This window comes from Lipophrys pholis (assembly GCF_963383615.2).
Source record: "Lipophrys pholis genome assembly, chromosome: 18".
Classification (NCBI taxonomy): Eukaryota; Metazoa; Chordata; class Actinopteri; order Blenniiformes; family Blenniidae; genus Lipophrys; species Lipophrys pholis.
The window spans coordinates 23,031,457-23,051,809 of record NC_137646.1 but is presented as its reverse complement, the minus strand read 5'-3'; the positions used below and the strand labels follow the sequence as shown (position 1 = coordinate 23,051,809).

Genomic DNA, 20,353 nt, shown 5'->3' with positions numbered 1-20,353 from the left:
CCGGCCTTCCTGTGTCGTTTCCTGTTTCCGGCCCGGCCCGCGTTCGATTGACCGCCGCCGCCGCCGCCCGGTACCGACCGCTAACTGGATCCGTCGGCATTGTCCAGACTGGTGTTATCAGTATTAACGCCACAATACGCATTCTCTGCGGCTCCTCTGTGCAGCGCTTTCCCCGCTTTTAATTATAGTCAGCATTAATAGTGGGGTTGCCTCTGTTTGCACTTTCTCAAGGCCTGTGTGTGTGTGTGTGTGTGTGTGTGTGTGTGTGTGTGTGTGTGTGTGTGTGTGTGTGTGTGTGTGTGTGTGTGTGTGTGTGTGTGTGTGTGTGTGTGTGTGTGTGTGTGTGTGTGTGTGTGTGTGTGTGTGTGTGTGTGTGTGTGTGTGTGTGTGTGTGTGTGTGTGTGTGTGTGTGTGTGTGTGTTGTACAGTAGTCAGCTTACAGAGGGAGCTCCGGAGGACCGGGCACTTACCCTGCCGCTGCTGACATGTTCGTTTTTGGAGGACAACACCTACTTTTGTAACTGGGTTCATTCTGCTATAAATAACTTCCAATTGCTCTCAAGATCAGAAAGAAAGAAACGACGTTGAGTTTAGAGACGCGCATGCATACAGTCAATACATGCAAAACTAGTTTTCCACTTCATTCAGTCTTCAACCAATCCCAAGCTCATATTTCGACACTTTCGTTGATCAATAAAGATCCACTGGTTTGAGTCGCATTTCTTTTTTAATCCGCAGATTGAAAGAATTCAAGCTTGTAACTCTTTTTTTTTTTTTCTCCCAAAGTGAATTGAATTCATCAGCAGGTTGTTTAAATGTAGTGAACTCTGCTGCCAACTAGTGGCCACTGGCAGCAGTTGATCTTGGGGAATTGGCATCCAGCCAACACTTTCTCACATTGTGTTGGGGAAATATGTGTTGGAATATTTAGTTTCACCCCAACGCAGTTAAATACTTTGAAAGCTCATAACTTATGTGTGTTGAAGATGTTAAATCATCCGACAGAAACAATGCCGTCACAGTGTGATGGTGTTATTGCGCAACTCACTCTTCCCTGATCTCTCTCTCTCTCCCTCCCTCTCTCTCTCTCTCTCTCTCCCAGGAGGTTATGATGGTGAGGAGTACAGCAGCAGCAGAGCAGCCAGGATGAACGGGAGCGGTCCCACCAGGCTGGTGGACCCGCTGGAGGACCCTCTGCCAGGAGTGGGCACCTATGAGGACTTCAACACCATCGACTGGGTCCGAGAGAAGAGCAAGGACCGGGACCGGCACAGAGAGGTACGCTCTGAACCCACCGTCTGGCACAGAACCCCCCGAGGAACATCCACTCCGCGTCGTTTTTGCTCGACTCTCACTTGTGTTGGCTGGAAAACTGAGATGAAGGATCTTCTCTCCATCTAGATCACTAATAAGAGCAGACAGTCGACTATGGCTCTGCTGCGCAGCATCAGTGACGCCTTCTCCGGGTGGCTGCTCATGCTGCTGGTGGGGCTCAAAACAGGTAGAGCACACACTTTGTTTTTTTTTCTTCTTCTTCATCGAGCACATGCACATCGACTTCCAGTTAAATCCACTGCTGATAAAAAGCATTTGACAGGTAGTTGAGTACTCTTAATGAGTACTTTTCATGGATGGAATTAAGCAGCCCGGCTCGGTAAACACACAGAGGACATGTCTGTACCTGGTCCTCTCGTTTCATCGCCGTCCGCATCAGCTCCAAGCCACTTCCCATGTGGCGGCAGCCAGCAGGTGTGCAGCCTCAAGCCAGCTCCAGCACAGAACTGACAATAGACACATTTCTGCATTAAAATGAATTTATATTGTGCTGGATTGAAGATCTGCGAGGCGCTTTTGTTTCTGTTATTAAAGTTTGTTCAGGATCTATTAACACACAAGGCATCTATTGCATCAAAATTCATCTTCATCTCGTACTAAAAGTGAGTCATGGGGTTCCACAGGGTTCTATGTTAGGACCCAGACATTTCATGCGTTATAGTGAAACTTCTTTTATCGTCGACTGCAACATATTAAATATTGTCTTTCAGAACTTTGAGGGGTTTACAAAAGAAGTTTGGGGCCACCGTGGAAAAAAACCTGAGTTCTGACTTTTTTCTCAGAATTCTGACTTTTTTCTCAGAATTCTGACTTTAAACTCAGGATTAAGAGTTTAAAGTCGAGATTCTAAGTCTAAAAGTGAAATCAGTCCGTAGTTCGATTAATGCGTCACAGATCAGGATACAGAGCCGTCGAATCACTCGGATATTCCATTTTCCAAATGAAGAGGTAGACATTTGAAATGTATTGTGTTCATGAATAGTTTGGAGACAACAATAAGAAATCCATGTTATTTAAAATGAACACTTTCTTAAACACAGTGATTGATGAAGAGTTAATTCATTCTTCCTCTTAAATGGAGCCATGATCGTACAGGCTTGTTTGAGTGCCTAATAGTTTTTAGTAACAGGTGCCAGATATTGTTGAAAGTAAACAAAAAGCCATGGGTGTGTTAAAAAGAACCAGGATGCTTTGGGATAGAAGCCACAAAGACTGAATCTCACCCCAAGCTCATCCGTCTCTCCTCCAGGCGCCATCGCCGGCGGCATCGACATCGCCGCCCACTGGCTGACGGACATGAAGGAGGGCGTGTGTCTCATCGGCTTCTGGTTCAACCACGAGCACTGCTGCTGGACGTCCAACGAGACCACGTTCCAGGAGAGGGACCGATGCCCGCAGTGGAAGAGCTGGTCCGAGCTCATCACGGGAACCCCTGAGGTAGACCACCATCAGACACATACTGCTCTGCTACTTACTCAGATGAGGATATTAATCCATCTAGATGTGTACGTCTGAATAGACGTTAGATTTATGAGGGATAATTTGCATATATAATATTTCGATCTCTTTTAACGCATGCAAAAAGTTAAGATATACTTCATAAATTCAATGAAGAGAAATCCCTGTTTTACTTGTCAGGTCACTATTAAAAAGAAATGTCTAAAGTATGCATACGTAGTCACATGACACTCAAAAACATCCTGTATTTTCAGAACAGCATTAATCGTTTTTGAAAATCTTAATTTCATTTAACATGAAATTTTGTCTTCTCTTCAAAACTTAAAAAAAAAAGAATAAAATAGATGAGATTAATATTAAAACATCAAAATATTGGTGAGATATTCAGGCACCTAAATCTGATTTCTCATCCAATTATTCTGTTTACGTGATCACTGGAATAATCTGATTACTCTGGAAGTCAGGAAGTGATTGTATTTTTATTAATGATTACATATCCTCCACATCAGGCACTCTTAACGTGTATTTCTTGTGTTTTGGCTCCACCTACTGGTTGGAAGATGTCACATTACAAGCACGTCTCCATTTATCTCACTGTGTCCACCGAATAACGTGCCTGCACCGTGTTTCTGGCAGGGAGCGTTCGCTTACATCGTGAACTACCTGATGTACATATTCTGGGCTCTGCTCTTTGCCCTGTTGGCCGTTTCGCTGGTCCGGGCCTTCGCCCCATACGCGTGCGGCTCAGGAATCCCAGAGGTGAGAACAAGACCGTGCTATTTTCTATATTTCTAACGTCTGATTTGTCGGGGCGCTCATACATAACCAACCGCAATCGGTGGATTGAAAATGTAAAATGTGCTTATAATATCCATCGTAGAGATTTTATTAAATCTGCTGGACTTCATATAAGCAGCGTGTTTTGAAAATCAGCTGACAGATGCTGATTTGGACACACAAATTTGGCAAAATTTCCCAACTTTATGTTTGAATTAAAGACTTGGTCTCGTTTGATCCTGAGTCCAAAGTAAATTTTAGAAAGTTCTGACTTCGACCGTATATATTTTGCCTGCTTGTTTTTTTTTCCACATTATGTGTTAATTTCTGAATTGGTGCCTTTGCTTACTTGTTCTAAACCACTGGCTTCAGCTGATTTCTATTCTATTCTATATGATGTTTGTGTTTTCTACGAGTTGAACTTTGACCAGCTATAAACCTTATTATAGTATTTTCCTTGCTTATTTTTGTCGTATATTCTTTAAAATCCTCAATTGATTCCGTAGGGTTAGTATGTGTGTTTTAGGGATTGTGATTCTAATCTTCAAACAGTTTGATCGCAAACTTGTAAAAATGTCACGGTGAGATGTTTTCTCTTCGTCCCCCATGTGGAGTGTTTGAACAGTAATACTCCATCCACTGTCTGTTTATTCTCCCTTTCTTTATTTACTTTTAATAAGCGATGTGTGGCTCCTGCTCCTGCTCCTCTGCCGTCTCTGCTTCCCTCCAGCATCGGTCCACACTCATTTATTTACACCTCGCTTTCTGCTCCCCTGCTGTTCCTCCGTCAGCTTGCGTTTTTTGTACATTTGCTTTCTTTGCCTCCAAGAAAGGGGAAAAAGCTGCGGCTTTGCTTAAAATCTGGAAACATGAGGTCTCCCACGCACACAAACACCCCCGTCCTCCCTCCCTCATGCCTGCGAAACGAAAAGGCCGCTCCTCATTTCACGAGACTTAATCATTTTCTCCCGGCAGTCTCGTCTGCCTGAGGTCAGGCGTTGGTCACGCACTGGAGATTTAACGGCTTATTTGAAAGAAAAACACCCAAAACAAACTCCATTTCACCCACGCCAATGTTTGGACCCACTTCCTCGCTAAGAACGGACACAGCGCGTCCCGCGGCGTCTCCGTCAACTGATCCTCGTCTCGCCGTCTCCTTTTCAGATCAAAACCATCCTGAGCGGGTTCATCATCCGCGGCTACCTGGGCAAGTGGACGCTGATCATCAAGACCATCACGCTGGTGCTGGCCGTCTCCTCCGGGCTCAGCTTGGGGAAGGAGGGCCCCCTGGTGCACGTGGCGTGCTGCTGCGCCAACATCCTCTGTCACCTCTTCCCAAAGTACCGCAAGAACGAGGCCAAGAGGCGAGAGGTGGGCGGGGAAAAAAACGGCACGGACGCTGGAGTAATCCACCGTAATCTTCATTTAAGAGCTGTTGTAATCTGTGCTGTTGGTCTTGGTTCCAGGTGTTATCGGCAGCGGCAGCAGTGGGAGTGTCTGTAGCTTTTGGTGCTCCTATAGGAGGAGTCCTGTTCAGTCTGGAGGAGGTCAGTATATCCCGGTCAATTACAACCGAAGGTGAAGGGACCTCATGAACATGTGAAATACATGTTCTCTGTTGTATTTGGTGAGGATGAGTTTGTTTTATTGGAGGATAATCTTTACTTTATCAATTGTTTTTGACTACGCACCAGTCATTTTCAGGAGGATTCTTGACCCCTTGGCTGGAAAGAGCTTTAAAATAATGAAATGTGAAGCTAAAACCTTAAACCATCATTTCAAACGTAAAGTATTTTGCGGCTTCACTTAAATTAGATTTTGTGGAAAGTGACAAAAATGACTCTTTTGATAATAAAGGCAGCAGACCCCTCAGCTGGACACCATTTATTCTACTTTAAAAAATACATTTTTGTAGATGAATACATGTGTTTGTAGTAGTTTCATCTATAGTTAAAACAGAATACACCCTGTAAAATGACGAGGGCTTCACAACCCCCCGTGAACCTTCTGTATTTCTGCGTCCGTCCCTCTGCAGGTGAGTTATTACTTCCCGCTGAAGACTCTCTGGCGCTCCTTCTTCGCCGCGCTGGTGGCCGCCTTCACCCTGCGCTCCATCAACCCGTTTGGAAACAGCCGCCTGGTGCTGTTCTACGTGGAGTTCCACGCCCCCTGGCACCTGGTGGAGCTGGCGCCTTTCATCCTGCTGGGGATATTCGGCGGCCTCTGGGGGGCGCTCTTCATCAGGGCCAACATCGCCTGGTGCAAGAGACGTGAGTGTGGCCCGGCTGAACCGGCGGGCTCGCATCGCAGTCCGTGTGCGTCGCGCTGACATTGCTCCCCGTGCCCTGCAGGTAAAACCACGCGTCTGGGGCACTACCCGGTCATGGAGGTGCTGGTGGTCGCCGCGCTGACCGCCGTGCTGGCCTACCCCAACAGCTACACCAGGATGAGCGGGCCCGAGCTCATCTCTGAGCTGTTCAACGACTGCTCCCTGCTGGACTCGTCTCAGCTGTGCGGCTACAAGCCGGTAAGAGAGCGAAGGGGGAATGAAGGGGCCGGATTTGTGTCGTTACCAGAGAAGAAGTCCCTCAGACCAAGTCAGTAGATTTTGAAGTCGGTCCTTCGGCCCACAGCTTTAGCAGGAAAAGCAGAATTTTCTGATTCTGTAAGGAAACCTGCGTCAACACTTCTGAATTCCTACGATAACGCCGTTCAGGATTCCCGAGATGCTTCACCATGTGTCCGTTCTCACGCTCGCTGTGTGTTTCTGTGTTCGGACTTCCAGCCGACCAACGAAACGGGAGTGGGAAACACGCTGGGCGACCGGCCGGCCGGACCGGGCCTCTACACGGCTCTGTGGCAGCTGGCCCTCGCTTTAGTCTTCAAGATCCTCATCACTGTCATCACCTTCGGCATGAAGGTGGGTTCATCGCCGCTGACACCTGATTTTGCGTCGTCACTTCTTAATCCTATCTCGGGCACGTTTCTAATGACTGTGATACTTTTCTTTTGTAATGCGCTTTGTATTTAGAGCGAATCTCGTGGGATGCAGAGAAGAAGAAAGTGTGTAATGTTTTCCAGTCAGTTAGAACATTTTCACACGGACACTGCATCGTCTGTATCACTTAAATTATCAGTGAGGCAACGAAAAAAAGCGTCGCTCCCTTATACACGGACCTTCAGGATTTTACAATGGAATGGAGACGCTGCCTTCATCCGTCCGTCTCGCCTCCTCCTCTGTTCAGGTTCCCTCCGGTCTCTTCATCCCCAGCATGGCGGTGGGGGCCATCGCAGGCAGGCTGCTGGGCGTCGGCATGGAGCAGCTGGCCTACTACAACCACGACTGCTTCATCTTCAAAGGGTGGTGCACGCCGGGAGCCGACTGCATCACCCCGGGGCTGTACGCCATGGTGGGCGCGGCCGCGTGCTTAGGTGAGGCCAGAACTACGACGGGGTGTTGCGTGTCGCTGGTGAGGCCTCCACCTTCGATTTTCAACCATAAAGATCCTGATAGAAGGTTTTAGTTGCATATCGAAGCTTTTTTTTTTCTACTTTTCCATCATTGAGATACAGAACCGACTCGGAGAACAACAAACGCAGCGCTCCATGTCGTCCACTTCATGAGCGCCCGTCTTTTTTTTTTCTTTTTTATTATGTCTGTTTTGTATTTAGTTTTCCTTTTGGCCGAAGTGGCCTCGGCCCCGCTCCGCTTGCATTCGTCACACTTGTTGGAGATAAACTCGGTTGGGAAGAAAATCGACATTATTGGGAAAAGCTGTGGATAAATGGTGTCATAACGTGAAACAACCCAGACAGAGTTGGTCTGTTTTCACTTTTCAGTTGTATTTTTTATTTTTTTTTTATGTGCCCTAGATAGTGTGAATCCATGACGAGCTGGCACACAATTTTATACCCTTTTTTTTTTTTTTTTTTTTTTTTTTTTTTTCGTCGCGAATTAATGAAACGCAGCCCAGAAAACAGATAGCTGGCACGCCATGTCACATGTTTGGTATCAAAACAGACAGATGTTTTAATTCTTACCATGAGGAGGGGGCCTGCAAGTACTCTTGAGTATTTATGGTAGCGAGTCGGAGTTTTCTATCTCGTAGATCTGGAACCAAGTTTAAAGAGCTTATGAAGAGTTCTTCAAAATAAGATGATGTGTTTGTTGTACTTTGTAGTCCTGGAAGGACATCATGTGCTTCGCCATAGCTCTCGGATGTAACGCAAACGGACAGGAGGGATTTCTAGCCACGGAGGGTTGTTTCTCATCTGGTTTTCCATCTAATTTTGTTTTGCTGTTTTGTCATTTTTCTCTCTGCTCGCAATTTCCTCCAAAGTCACTCTTTAGAAAAGTCACAGAGGTCATCTGGGTCCTCCACTCTTTGAGACCGCAGAACTTGGATCACAACGGAAATGACCATTCCTTCAAAGAAAGGCTGCGCCTATTGTGGCTACATTACCCCCCACCCCTCCCCCGGGCATCACTTTATTTGTTTATTTGTATTTTTGAATCTGTTTCAGGGAAGTTTGGAATAGAAACGTCCCGCCTGAAATAGCAACGTGCACTGCCCTCTACTGGCTGAATGCATTAACAGCCACACCAAATTAACTTGTGAAGCACTTTTGGGTCTCATCAGGTTATTATTATAGCGCGTAATCACAATTGCTAATTGTGCTTCTGTGCCTCTGATCTGTGGCCTGTTGCCACCAGCTTTAATATAATGCTTGATAAAAAAGATCCAATCCTTAAAAATGACCTTTATTTAAAACGATCGATTCGACATTCCATTGTGTGGGTTCCCCCTGGCTTGATCTTGGGAATTTACCACCCTCTTCCCGGAAGGCTTTTTTTTTTTTTTTTCTCTCTTTTAATTAATTTCTGATATAGATATTTGATCCCTAATCAACAAAATCCTGGAACATAATTTGTAGCCCTCGTTTATCTGATCCAGAAACAATCTTCACGCTGTTCCTGGTGGAGAAGCTCGATGCCAGTTGATGTCAACAAGCAGGCATGATTTGTACAAAATCACCCACTTGCAATTCATTATATCGTGTTTTTTTTTTTTTTTTTTTACAGTAGTAATGTTTTTTAATCTTGCTGAAGCGAGTAGAAAATATTTAAATTTGACATAGTTTGTGGTTTAAGAGGCTCAGCTGCAAGCTGTTCTTGGTTTGAAATCTAAAAACAAGATTCTAGCTCCAACTTCACAACACCAATTCGACGTATTCTCATTTCTCCTGCTGACATCATGTCTAAACGAGCTCCATTTTATTTGTATTTTTTAACCTTCTTGTCATCAAAACATCAGTGTGTAATCTGCACAGCTCATAACAGCCGCCGTCCGAGCGGCCCACGGAGGAGAGCTTGTTTTCATCCGCCGCAAGTCCGGAAACAAAACACTCGGGATAAAACTCTCTGACATTTAGCCAATTGTTCAGACCACAGAGGCGCTCCCTGGCACCAGTTTAAGAGAATAAGGCCTCGATCTCTGGCCTCAGCCGAGGACGATGATTGTAATTGGATTCAGGCTGGAAGCGCTGGAGAGTTTCTGCACAGAAACTGGAAGAGAGGGTTTGAGATGAAGAAACGTCAGAACGCATTTACGTGACATTAATCGCTTCTGGAGCGAGCGGCGAACGTTTTCTCTTCATCTTGACCTGCATGACAAATCCAATTCCGCTTGATATCATCTATGATCTCTGTTTTTGCGTCTGGTGTACCGATGCTGTTCTGATAACGCAAACCAATATCTTCGCCTCGAGCTGAAGCTTTTCCCACCTCGCCTTCTGCGCAGGTGGAGTGACTCGGATGACGGTGTCGCTGGTCGTCATCATGTTCGAGCTGACCGGTGGTCTGGAGTACATCGTCCCCCTCATGGCTGCAACCATGACCAGCAAGTGGGTGGCAGATGCCTTTGGGAGAGAGGGAATTTACGAGGTGAGGCGTCTGTGAGCGTTCACCAGAGATCCCTTTTGACCAGGCGTTCACCCGAGACTCGTATTTATTTTTGCTTTGAGCCTTCTCGCGGTAAGACGCTCTGCTCTGGTATCCTTCAGGCTCACATACGGCTGAACGGGTACCCCTTCCTGGAGCCCAAAGAGGAGTTTGACCACAGCAGCTTAGCGGTGGACGTGATGAGGCCGCGGAGGGCGGACCCCACTCTGGCTGTGCTCACACAGGAGGGCATGACTGTAGGGGAGGTGGAGGTATGGAAGATCCAATATACAATAGAAAATACTTTATTGATCCCAGGGGGAACCTCTTCATATGTGTCCTGACAAATAATGCCACGAGAAATAGAATGTAGAAGGAGGCAGGATTATCATACGTCTCTGTTGTCTGGATTCACTTTTACCAGATAAACAAAGCTGGATCCAGACTTGCAGGCATTTTTAAAAACTTGCTGACTCCAGTGCTTTACAGTTCATAAAGGAACAACAAGACATAATCTGTGAAGAACTAATAAACGCCATATAAATATATATATATACTCTGCATCAGTGTCATGCAATCTTTGAAATCACCACAATCAACATATTTAAGTGCTTAGACGGAAGTCGCTGTTGTTTCAGACATTGTGCCACGTCATCCTGACTCCACGCAGGTTATTTAGGGTCTCCGTGGTCGTTTTTCTCTGCGAGTCACCTTGATTAAAAAATGTACTCCCCATCGTTGGTTTAACCCTGAAGTTACCGCACTCCCTCTTTTCTACACGTTGACTCGCGTGCGTTTCTGTTTGCTTCCAGGCGCTGGTGGAGAGCACCCGCTACAGCGGCTTCCCCGTGGTCGTCTCCCCGGAGTCCCAGAGGCTCGTGGGATTTGTGCTCAGGAGAGACCTGCTCATATCGATAGGTCCTTGTCCTGCTTTTCTGCTTCCTCCACTCAAAAGTCTTTATTCAAGCGACTTTTAGTGATCAGCATTCATTAAAGCTTTAATTTATTCCAGCCATGTGCTTGGAATTTGACACCAGCCTCATAGTCTTTCTGTGCATTATGCATTGTTATAAGCGATGTTGTTTATTGTCTCATTGAAGAAGTGAAAAAACATAAATCAAGCGTTCGCTGCTTGCTAATAATGATCAACAACGTCGCTTATTACAGGTTTAAGCGGATAATTTGAATCGTCTTCACTATTTTGTTGCTGTTTCGGCTCTTTAAAGGTTCCCTTCTTGCCCCTCCTTTCAGATAACGCCCGCAAGCGCCAGGAGGGTGTGGTGAGCACCTCTCAGGTGGTGTTCACCGACCACGCCCCCTCCCTGCCCGACGACGCCCCGCCCCCGCTCCGCCTCCGGGGCATCATGGACCTGAGCCCCTTCACGGTCACCGACCACACGCCCATGGACATCACCGTGGATATTTTCAGGAAGCTGGGGCTCCGCCAGTGTCTGGTCACACATAACGGGTAAGAAGACGCTTCGCTGTCGAGGCTTGTGATCCTTGCGAGCGTTCAGGTGCCTCCCCGAAAAGTGAGAGCAGACGGGAATGGGAAACTAATCCACAAAGCGGCTGCACTCCCACTCCTTCGGAGGAGTGACGGATGAATGTGAAGGGGAGGCTCGGGGTCATTCCTCTGTTAGGTCATGCATTAAAGAGAAAGAAAGGAGGTGCAGGAGTAACCAGGGAGGCAGACACAGTTAATACAGGCAACTACAGAAACGTCTCCAGGTGTTTTCTTTATTTCTCCCTTTCCCAAACTACCCTAAATTCCCACCATTGCCATTCCCATGACCTTCTCAGAGGAAGGTCCGCTCCGTCCCTCCATCCATCCATCTTTTTTTTTGAAGGTCTCTCTTTCAGAAAGGACCTGTTACGGTCATGGATGCAGCTTCAAAGCACGTGGGGTATTTGGCTTTCTCCGATGAGAGCATAAAGCAGAAGGAAGAAGAGAAGTCCTCTCAATTTTTGGCCCCGAATCAATTCCCTGCTCTCTGTGTGAGCCGCCGAGCTCCAGAAATGCTTCAAATCTGCCTCTTCAAAGTGCTCCCTGTGATCAAGGCATTCATGGTCCCTGGTATGTTTGGAAAAAATGAGCAGTGGATTAGTGTGTGTGTTCTCTTTTTTTGTTGTTGTTATTGTTTTCATACCCAGAAGTCTTCACTGTGTCAACTTCAGACTTGCGTTTCTACAAAGTGACTGGCCTGCTGTTCGCATCGCGGCATTCGCATTAATTCCTCACTGTGGGGATGAGTTTGTGAAAACACGCATGCCGAAGGCCATTATTTTGAAGGGAAACTCGGCAGCAGACAGGGTTTCAAATCTTGGTGCAGATTTACCAAATGAAGCACAAAGTCAAGTCATTTTGGAAGCAAAACATAAATAAAATCACAAGGCGAAGAACTCTGGACATTTTCACTGGAGACTTGAAAATGGTGTAATGTTCAAACAGTTTATTTATTTTTTTTTTTTTTAAACATTTATTTTAGCTTTGAAAAAGATATTTATTACCATTTCAACATTTTCGTTAAACACGCACATTCTTTGCTCTGAAACTGAGACAATATGTGGATTTGTGGTGATCTAAAGGTCATTGTGGGATCATTGAACTGGTCCAGCTCAGATATTACATTTGGCTGCATTTGAACTAGAGTGAAATACTTCTTAGATTTATTTATTTATTTCTATATTTATTTCTTCATTTATGAGGCCTTTATTAAATGCAGAAAATCCAATTCTTTTTTATTATAGCAAATGAAAGGTAACAGATTTAAACAGGGTTTTTTTGAACATAGAAAGGTCATTGAACATAAAGCATATTATTGCAGGAAGTAGATGAAAAAAGTAAAAAAAAAAAATTTAACTGTCATGGTGAACAATTGCACCTTAATAACATCCAAGTTTTGTGTTTGTTTTCTTGCCATATTTCTTGTTTTCTTTGGCTCGGTAAGAGTTTATCTGCTTTTCTTCAGTCCCTCACAAGTTGCTTTGTTTCAGCTTTCAGCTGCTTATTTAAATTCTTTATTTATTTATTTATGTTTTGTTTTAAATTCTGCAGTGTGACCTTTTCTTTTTCGTAACACTGCGATTGTGCCGTCAGTCGGAACCTGCGGGGATGAAGGTCTTTACTGTAGCAGCGTTCTGTTGTCATACAGTGACATCTAGTGGTCCCAATGGTATATTCCCATAGTTTAATTTCTCCTTGACATGAGCGACGTGAACAGCCAAAGGACTAAGAAATGTGGGATTTATAATCCAGGAAATACGGGGAAGACAGTAGATCCTTTTTCAAAAAGTTGCGTTTTCCAATGTTACCATGGCGACGGTGTCAGGGCGTTATCAAAAGTTGTGTTTTTTTTGTGTTTTGCGTTTGAATTTTCAGGCGTTTGGTACGGCCACCCGTCAAAGACGACCATCTTCAAATACACTGAGGCAGAAAAATTCATACTTTTATCCACCGAATGAGTTTAGTTTCCTCATTTATGAATCAGTTATCGCTCAAAATCGGCATATCGTTAAGGCGTGCGAGCGGCAGGCCCGTGGATTCGCCGCGTGGAAACTAGATTAAAGCCTCTGTGTTCGGTCAGCTCTTCGGAATGTAACCGTTCAAAGATGTTGACCAGAGCCCTCGTTCTGACTCTGTTTGATATCGTTGCCATCGATAAAAACCACGTCCAGCTCCACTCAGACCCACTTAGCCGAACATTTCGCACACGCCACGTTTGTCTGTCAGGCTTTATCTTTTGTCTCTGCAATGACAAAGTACATCGTGGCTCCGCAAGAGATCCGTCCAGAGAGACCAGAGCAGAGGACCCTCCCACTGAGGATAAACTCAATCAGCCTTTCACTCATTTTTCTCCTCCGTCTCTCACGCACACACACACACACACACACATAGGCGTCAGTTGGCTGGATGGAGATCTGACATGTTCACACACATTTTAGAGTAATTGAGAACATTCCCTTTAAGTTTACAGAAATAGTGGATGTTACCATCTTGCACGCCGATGTACAGTATGTCGTCTCGTTGGAGTGAAACGCTGCCGTTGGGGCCTTGACGTAAGCAGCCTCTGAAGTCGGTGGTCCCCAAGAAGGAACAGACGACAGGACATGTACACAGATACTCGGGAGAAAAAAAAACTTCACTTGCATTAAGAAGGAAAAAAATGAATCGAAGAGGAAAATGTGGCTTTCTGATGTCAAATCCCACTAACCTTATCAGCTTGAGGCATAAAGGCGGCGGCAGAAAAGCCTGACTTAATCACATTCAGTCAGACATTGAAGAGTAGGGATGTTAATTACTAGTGAATTAAAGGATTCAGGCTCAGCATATTCGGTCTTTTCGTGACTGGGATTACAGGGTCTCTCTACCACTGATGCCTCATTATGTGGCGAGCGCAGCTTGTAACTGCAACCATTGTTCAGCGTAAGTCATCATCAGAGTGTTTAGAGCTGAATGCGGCTCCGATGGAGCAATGCACCACCACATGTGGTCTCTTCTCTAAACCGTGAGAGGACAGAAGCGCCAGAAGTACGAAACCTTTAGAACTGAAACGGCTCTTTGGATTTCAAAGTTGGCATCGGGCGAGAATCCAAATCAAATTAGGGACATTTTCATCCTCTTTGGTTTACTTTGCCCAAAAGCGTTTTGTTTTTTTTAGTCGATCAAAAACTTGCGCACATTAAAATGGACGGCCGGCTGGCCGGCCGGCCGCCGACGATACACAGAGTCCGCCGGCGCATTGAACAGACTGGATTCTGGGCTGAAACGCGGTGAAACAAGCAGATGTGAAGAGGCCACCGCAGGTCCGTGCGTGCCGCTGCGTTGTTCCGACCATTTCGCGCCGCACGACAAATCATCGCGGCGTTACGACGTGCTGATATGCTCAATCGTTGCGCCACAGCATGTGCAGTGTCGAGAGAGAGTTATAGTCGACACATGGTGATCGGCCCGCGGATGGAGAAATAAAATGCAGTTACTTTTCGTGCTCCAAACGCATGTTTTCTTTTTTTTTTTTTGTTGTTGTTGGGTTCGTTTTCTTTGCAGATGCAAAACATGCTTCTTTTTTTTTTTGTTACACCTTCTTTCTCCAGCAGTGGGTCTCGGGGGTCCGGAGCCATTTGTAACCGACGAGAAGTGAAACGCAGATTAAACCCCGGAGAGGACGAACAATCACACCATCTCAAGTCTCCTGTTAAACCCAGAGGTGTAAAGACATTTTAGTTCAGAGGCCGTACGGCTCAGTTTCATCTCGAGTCTGCCAGACTGCTAAAATAGTGGCATAATTTAATTAGACATTGTGGCGCAAAATACATTGAAATGTCCCCGAAAACTTCTATAGCAGTTGCGAAACGCATGTTTGTACAAACTCGCCCTGATCACATGACTTTGAGGTCACTGGCCTTCATGCTACCATCATCAATACCTGAGCTGGGGGTGTCAGCTGCTACTATTAAGACATTTATTTGAGAAAAATCCATGTTTTCTTTGACATTTTTGCAATTTGCTCAGTAGTTCTGGGTTCCAGATTGGAGCCTCATGCAGGCCGTTTGTTTGGGGAACATCTTATAATTCAGTCAGTCTTCTCACTGTTACACAGAAAGTGCAGCGTGCAGACGCAGCATCTTACACAATCGCTGCACATGTCACAGTGGGGAAAAAGATATTTGTTTCGGAGTCTTGTTGCACCTTATCACTTTTATTTTTTTCCTTTTGTTTGACCTGTTGTGTAAAGTCCTCCAGAGCTGCCGCCTGAGCGGTTGTCAGGTTGTTCAGGAGTCGGGCCAAATGACAATCAGCCTCCGTCCACCCCGAGTTTATCACCCCATGCTCCCGTTTAGCGGGCTGAGGCTTCCTCACTGCCTTGCCCGTGGGCACTTCTGACACGCACAGCCGTCGACAGGCTGCTGACAGACACAACAACTCCTACAGGACTCGCACATATTTGCTTCGCGCGCTCCAACATCAGGAGGCGGAGGTTACGCCAGAGTGGATCCATGTGCGGATTTAAGCGGGAATCTGTTCGGAGACGATGCAACACAAAAAGGCGTCGTGGCGCATGTTTCCATTTAGTCCTCAGGCGAGGGAGTCTCGCTGACGTGAAGATCCATTTGCCGGGATCACGAGGCCAATTGATGTATTAATTACGAGACGAAGTTAAAAGGGCAGAGCAGCGCCGACCGCTGCATGACCCCGACCTCCACCAACTGGAGGACATGTCACGCGATGCTTCAGGCGACACGGCGGTGGAGATGGACACTTGGTGAATGAAGCGTCGGGGTTTTTTTTTTTGCTCGATTCGGCAGGTTTATGTTTTTGTGTCGAGTTCCCCTGAACGACTCATTCTGGGAATGAAGTCACTGTGATCCATGAAAACAGACCTTGAGGCTACGTAAGGAGGCCGGACCCGTCATCTCCGCCGCCTCCCGGGGATGGATACTGTTCAGTGGTATTTTCCCAGACTATTCTTGGTTCAAGGTCGCCTCGTCAGCAGGAATCCTATCAACTCTGACACATCTGATTCGATCTAAGAACCGAAATGCTCTCCTCCGCCTCTGGTTTCGTCCCGCGTGTTTCAGTTTAGGTTTCGGCCAAACAAGCTTGTTGCTGCGCTCGTTTTACCACAAAAACATCCTGCCGGCCACCAAACCACCTCGCAGTTGCTTTTCATTTAGTGCTTCCCCCTCTGGACCGTCTCCATTCGCACTTGTGGAAACTCGCAACGCTTTTATGACTGCATGTCAGTCCTGTCAGATCATTTGTCTTTTCTGCTTGTGAACAGATGGTTCACAAGAAGAAGGAAAAAAAAAAGCCTCTTGGCAAACCTCGTGATGTCCGACCACTTTTAACCCTGCCCGGTAATAATTTGTAATCGAACTAAATGTTCTGCGAGGGTTTGTGCGATTAATGTATTCCATAGCGTTGGAAGGATAATTTGGTTTTCTTCAGTCAGCTGCTGGCCAGGTGGAAATATTTCACCACTTTTTATTACTGATGTCTCATTAACTTGTTTTGTTTCCCAGTTTTTTTGGGGGGGGCTTGAATTCATGTCTGAACACAAATTCTCATATTTATTCAGCTCGTTGTGTCCGGTAAGTATGTGCATGCTGATACATTTTATTCACCATCACAGGGGAAAAAGCTTTAAAGTGAACTCCAGACGTCCCAGTATTTATTTATTTTTTATTTCCATGAGCACCCATAAAGCTCAGAATCGTCTCCAGGACCAGATGGTAACGTCTGATCTGGGTCCTGATCTTTCAAATCAATGCTGCAGATGTACAATGTGCCCTGAAAACGTTGTAGTTTTCATGTCGGGCCACTAGCGGGTGCCGTTTTTTTAGTTTTTGTATTGAAACCACACACACGTGAGAGAACAATGAAAACGTTTTCGATTTAAAAAAAAAAAAAAAAAAAAAAAAAAAAACAACCCAAAAACGTGCCTTTCTATTTGTAACGCTGACCGCTGTGAGGTCTTCCTGATGAATAAAACCTGGTCAGAATATTCCATTTTGTAAAAATAACCCAAAACAGTCTTTTTATAACCCGATTGAAAGCATTTTTGAAACCAAATGAACACACAGTAATAAATGCTGCTTTATTATTTAACGACATCGACTCTTTTAGATGTACCCAGGATCGCTGTGCCCCAGACTGAAACGGAGTTACTGTTTCATAACATCTGCTTTGAGTTGTCGAAGCCCCCCCCCCCCCCCCCCCCACAACAAAAACCCCGCTTAACAGCTAATTTTAGAGCAAAGAAACACTCAAATGTCTCAAAGTCAGGAGACCAATTTGTATCTGGATGATTTACTTTTGGCAGTAATTAGGATGGGAGGTTTTCTTTTTTCAGTCAAATGAAGTATGAAACGCGACTTTGTTCACAGCTTCAAAAAAAAAAAAAAAGTTACAAAAAAATGAGAAAAATGTGCATTCAACAAGTCTTGGCCACCGCGATTGATGAATTCTCTTGAGGGGGGAAAAACCCTGTAGCCCACATAGTTGTTCCTCTTGTTTCGAACGCCGAGGGTGAACGTCAAAGCATTTAGCCCTGAAGTTGTAATCCAATCAGGTCTCTCTCTCTCTCTCTCTCTCTCTCTCTCTCTCTCTCTCTCTCTGTTTAACTCCACGTTCTTTCTGTTGCTCTCGCCTCCTGCTGTGAGCCCACATCCCTCTGGGGCCTCCATCTTTATCGGAGGGTCGTGGTTGTGTTTGGTAACTCTTTATGTTCGCTTCTCATCTAACAATGGTAAATTAAAGGAAATAGTCCGGTTTTAAAAATAGGGTTTTGGGTTTCATGTGAGAGCGTAAACACAATAGTTTGGCCTCTTTGCTCTTAAAAAAAAAAAATCTGAGATTCCTGGTTGGAGTAGCTCACTGTTATATTATTCTTAAAAGTTATATTTATGGTAAATAGAGATTTTTACTGCTTCAGCAGTCTCAAACTGAAGTTCCACAGATCATGAGTGTTGTTCAGGAGCCACATACCGAGTAATTCCCTTCGCCAAAGAAAGTCTGCGTGTAATTATTAATTTGCTGGTTTGTATCGATGTATTTCACCAACTCCTCGCAAAAACTATCCTCGCATGAAAGTTTCAGGGGTGATTTAAAATAATGTCATAATAACCTATGAATTTAAACCTTAAAGTATTTTCTTGTCGCGGCGTCAGAGTATACGTGATGAAAATCTAAATATTTTTGTAAAACCAAACAATTCCGACTGAAAATGAACAACAATCTCAACAAAAAGCCAATTTTGATGAAATTTACCGTGAAAAGGGGGAAACAGAACTGCTGCACCGTGCTTGTTCTGGCCCACGGGCCTCATGTTTGACACCCCTGATGGAACCACTTTTCTCTGACTGCGGTTCTGAACCGACCCGCGGAGGTGGCTACGCCCTATTCATGAGAGTCACATTGCTTTGGTGTGCGAATCTGTCCGTTAACATCATGAGCGTTTCTGCTTTCTGTCACTCTTTTCTTTTTTTTTTCTTTTCCATGATCGTGCGATGATGTGAAATCATCTGACTCTTGTTGCCCCCCCCCCCCCCCCCCCCCCCCCCCCCCCTCTCTCCCTGCCATTAGGAGGCTGCTGGGAATCATCACCAAGAAGGACATCCTCAAACACATGGCGCAGATCGCCAACAGAGACCCCGACTCCATCCTCTTCAACTGAAGCTCGCTCGTCCTCCCTCGCTCCCCCTCCGACGATGAGAAGACACCAGTTACCTCTTCAGCTTCAGTGAAAGCCAAGAGAGTTGGGCGTCATTTGCACAAGCGAACTGAGAACAATGGAGGGTTTTTCTTTTCTTTTCTTTTTCTTTTTTCTCTTCCTCCCACCCCTCAGTCACTTTGGCTTCGAGAGCGCACAGCTGAAAATGATGACTCATCCTTTCTGATCCTGCCCGGCCCTGACGTCTCATTCAACCCGAGAAGGCCGAAGGACAGAAACGAGCCAAGTGGAATATTTCAGCAGCTCGTTTTCGTCTCTCCTCTTGTTAAAGGAGACGCTTTTAAGGAGGGAGCACAAACAACACAACAGACGTCCCCGTTTCCAATCCTCCCTCCGTCTGTTCACCATCTCGCGTCGGGGCCAGTAAATGGAGGCCAGATAATCCTCTGTCCCAGACCCCTGCGAGAGTAGACGGGGTGGAGGAGGCGAGAATAAAGACATCGGGGAAGATAAAGCGAGGTTTGGAGAGCTCTGTGCCTGCCCTCCGGGCCGCCACGGCGAGTCCAGACAGAGCTCCGAGCCGGGCTGATGGATGCTCCCGACACCTCCTCCCTCCCTCCCTCCCTCCCTCCTTCCCCCGGCGAGGTTTCCTGTAGCTCCGGGCATGAAGGATACCAGAGTGTGAGAAGAGGATCGAACACACACCAAGTTCCACTCCATAAAGACTTCTCATGACAGCCTGGGAACTCTGCAGAAACGTCTTTTTCTTGGTTTCGTTTTTTTTTTTTTTCTTCTTTTTTTTTTCCAGACAAATACTTCTGTTCTGCCATACAGATGGACAATATGGCATTTATACTCAAGAACACACACACACACACACACACACACACACACACACACACACACACACACACACACACACACACACACACACACACACACACACACACACACACACACACACACACACACACACACACACACACACGCTGCAAAAGCCATGTCATGCCTTACAGAGCAGTTGCTGTATCTCTGGCCTGCTGTTGAAGGGCTTCCGGATACAAAACCTATAGAAATCATAACATGTAATTTATGTACCTGTGAAATCTGTTTTGTCAAACTAAATTATTTCATTTGAATTCAATGAGTTTGTGTTTCTTTTTTTTTCATTTAATTGTGTTTTAGTTGCTTTGAGTGTAAATGAATTGGCCACTTTTTGTTGATGAAAGGTGGAATATGTGACTATTGACTCCTGTTGTGACGTTTCAAGTCGAAAACTCGTCGTTTTTTTTGCATTTTCGTTTCGTGGGAGTTTTGCGTTTACACGACAACGTTGTGAAAACGTCTCTGCCATTTGCAAACGCTCAACACAATGTAGTTGACATGTAGGGCCACTAGGGGGTGTTTTTTTTTTGTTGTTTTTTTTTTGTAATGAAACTACGCATATGCAGATGGTGCATGTGCAGTCGCACCGTTTCCAAGGCGATCGTTTTGTTCCTCCTAAACTTTGAGGACTCACTGCATCATCAGTTTATAGTATTGTAGTGAGTTGTCGTGGTTTTATTTTTCGCAGATTGCCGCGGCTTTGGGATGACCTCTCATTTGTTTGTTGCTCAGGTTCCAGTTTGGTTCTTATAGATTATTGTTGGGTATTTTTACCGAAACCAAA

General features: G+C 45.5%; 1 protein-coding gene across 3 annotated transcripts in view; it reads left to right on the top strand.

The window, feature by feature from the left end:
- The window catches only part of clcn5b (chloride channel, voltage-sensitive 5b), a gene marked incomplete at its 3' end in the record, with an annotated part of 31,534 nt that extends 11,708 nt beyond the window's left edge, over positions 1-19,826 (top strand). For 2 of the 3 annotated variants that reach the window (XM_080486359.1, XM_080486358.1), the window contains exons 3-17: positions 1,103-1,278; positions 1,402-1,501; positions 2,585-2,772; positions 3,430-3,552; positions 4,735-4,941; positions 5,037-5,117; positions 5,606-5,840; positions 5,922-6,097; positions 6,356-6,490; positions 6,816-7,002; positions 9,372-9,514; positions 9,634-9,783; positions 10,324-10,429; positions 10,763-10,979; positions 18,597-19,826. In XM_080486359.1, the coding sequence (XP_080342485.1) occupies positions 1,103-1,278; positions 1,402-1,501; positions 2,585-2,772; positions 3,430-3,552; positions 4,735-4,941; positions 5,037-5,117; positions 5,606-5,840; positions 5,922-6,097; positions 6,356-6,490; positions 6,816-7,002; positions 9,372-9,514; positions 9,634-9,783; positions 10,324-10,429; positions 10,763-10,979; positions 18,597-18,687 (2,315 nt within the window). Of the gene's footprint in view, positions 1-1,102; positions 1,279-1,401; positions 1,502-2,584; positions 2,773-3,429; positions 3,553-4,734; positions 4,942-5,036; positions 5,118-5,605; positions 5,841-5,921; positions 6,098-6,355; positions 6,491-6,815; positions 7,003-9,371; positions 9,515-9,633; positions 9,784-10,323; positions 10,430-10,762; positions 10,984-18,596 lie in introns of those variants that run through there. The other variant, XM_080486360.1, reaches the window with a different exon arrangement.
- Positions 19,827-20,353: the final 527 nt, after the last annotated feature.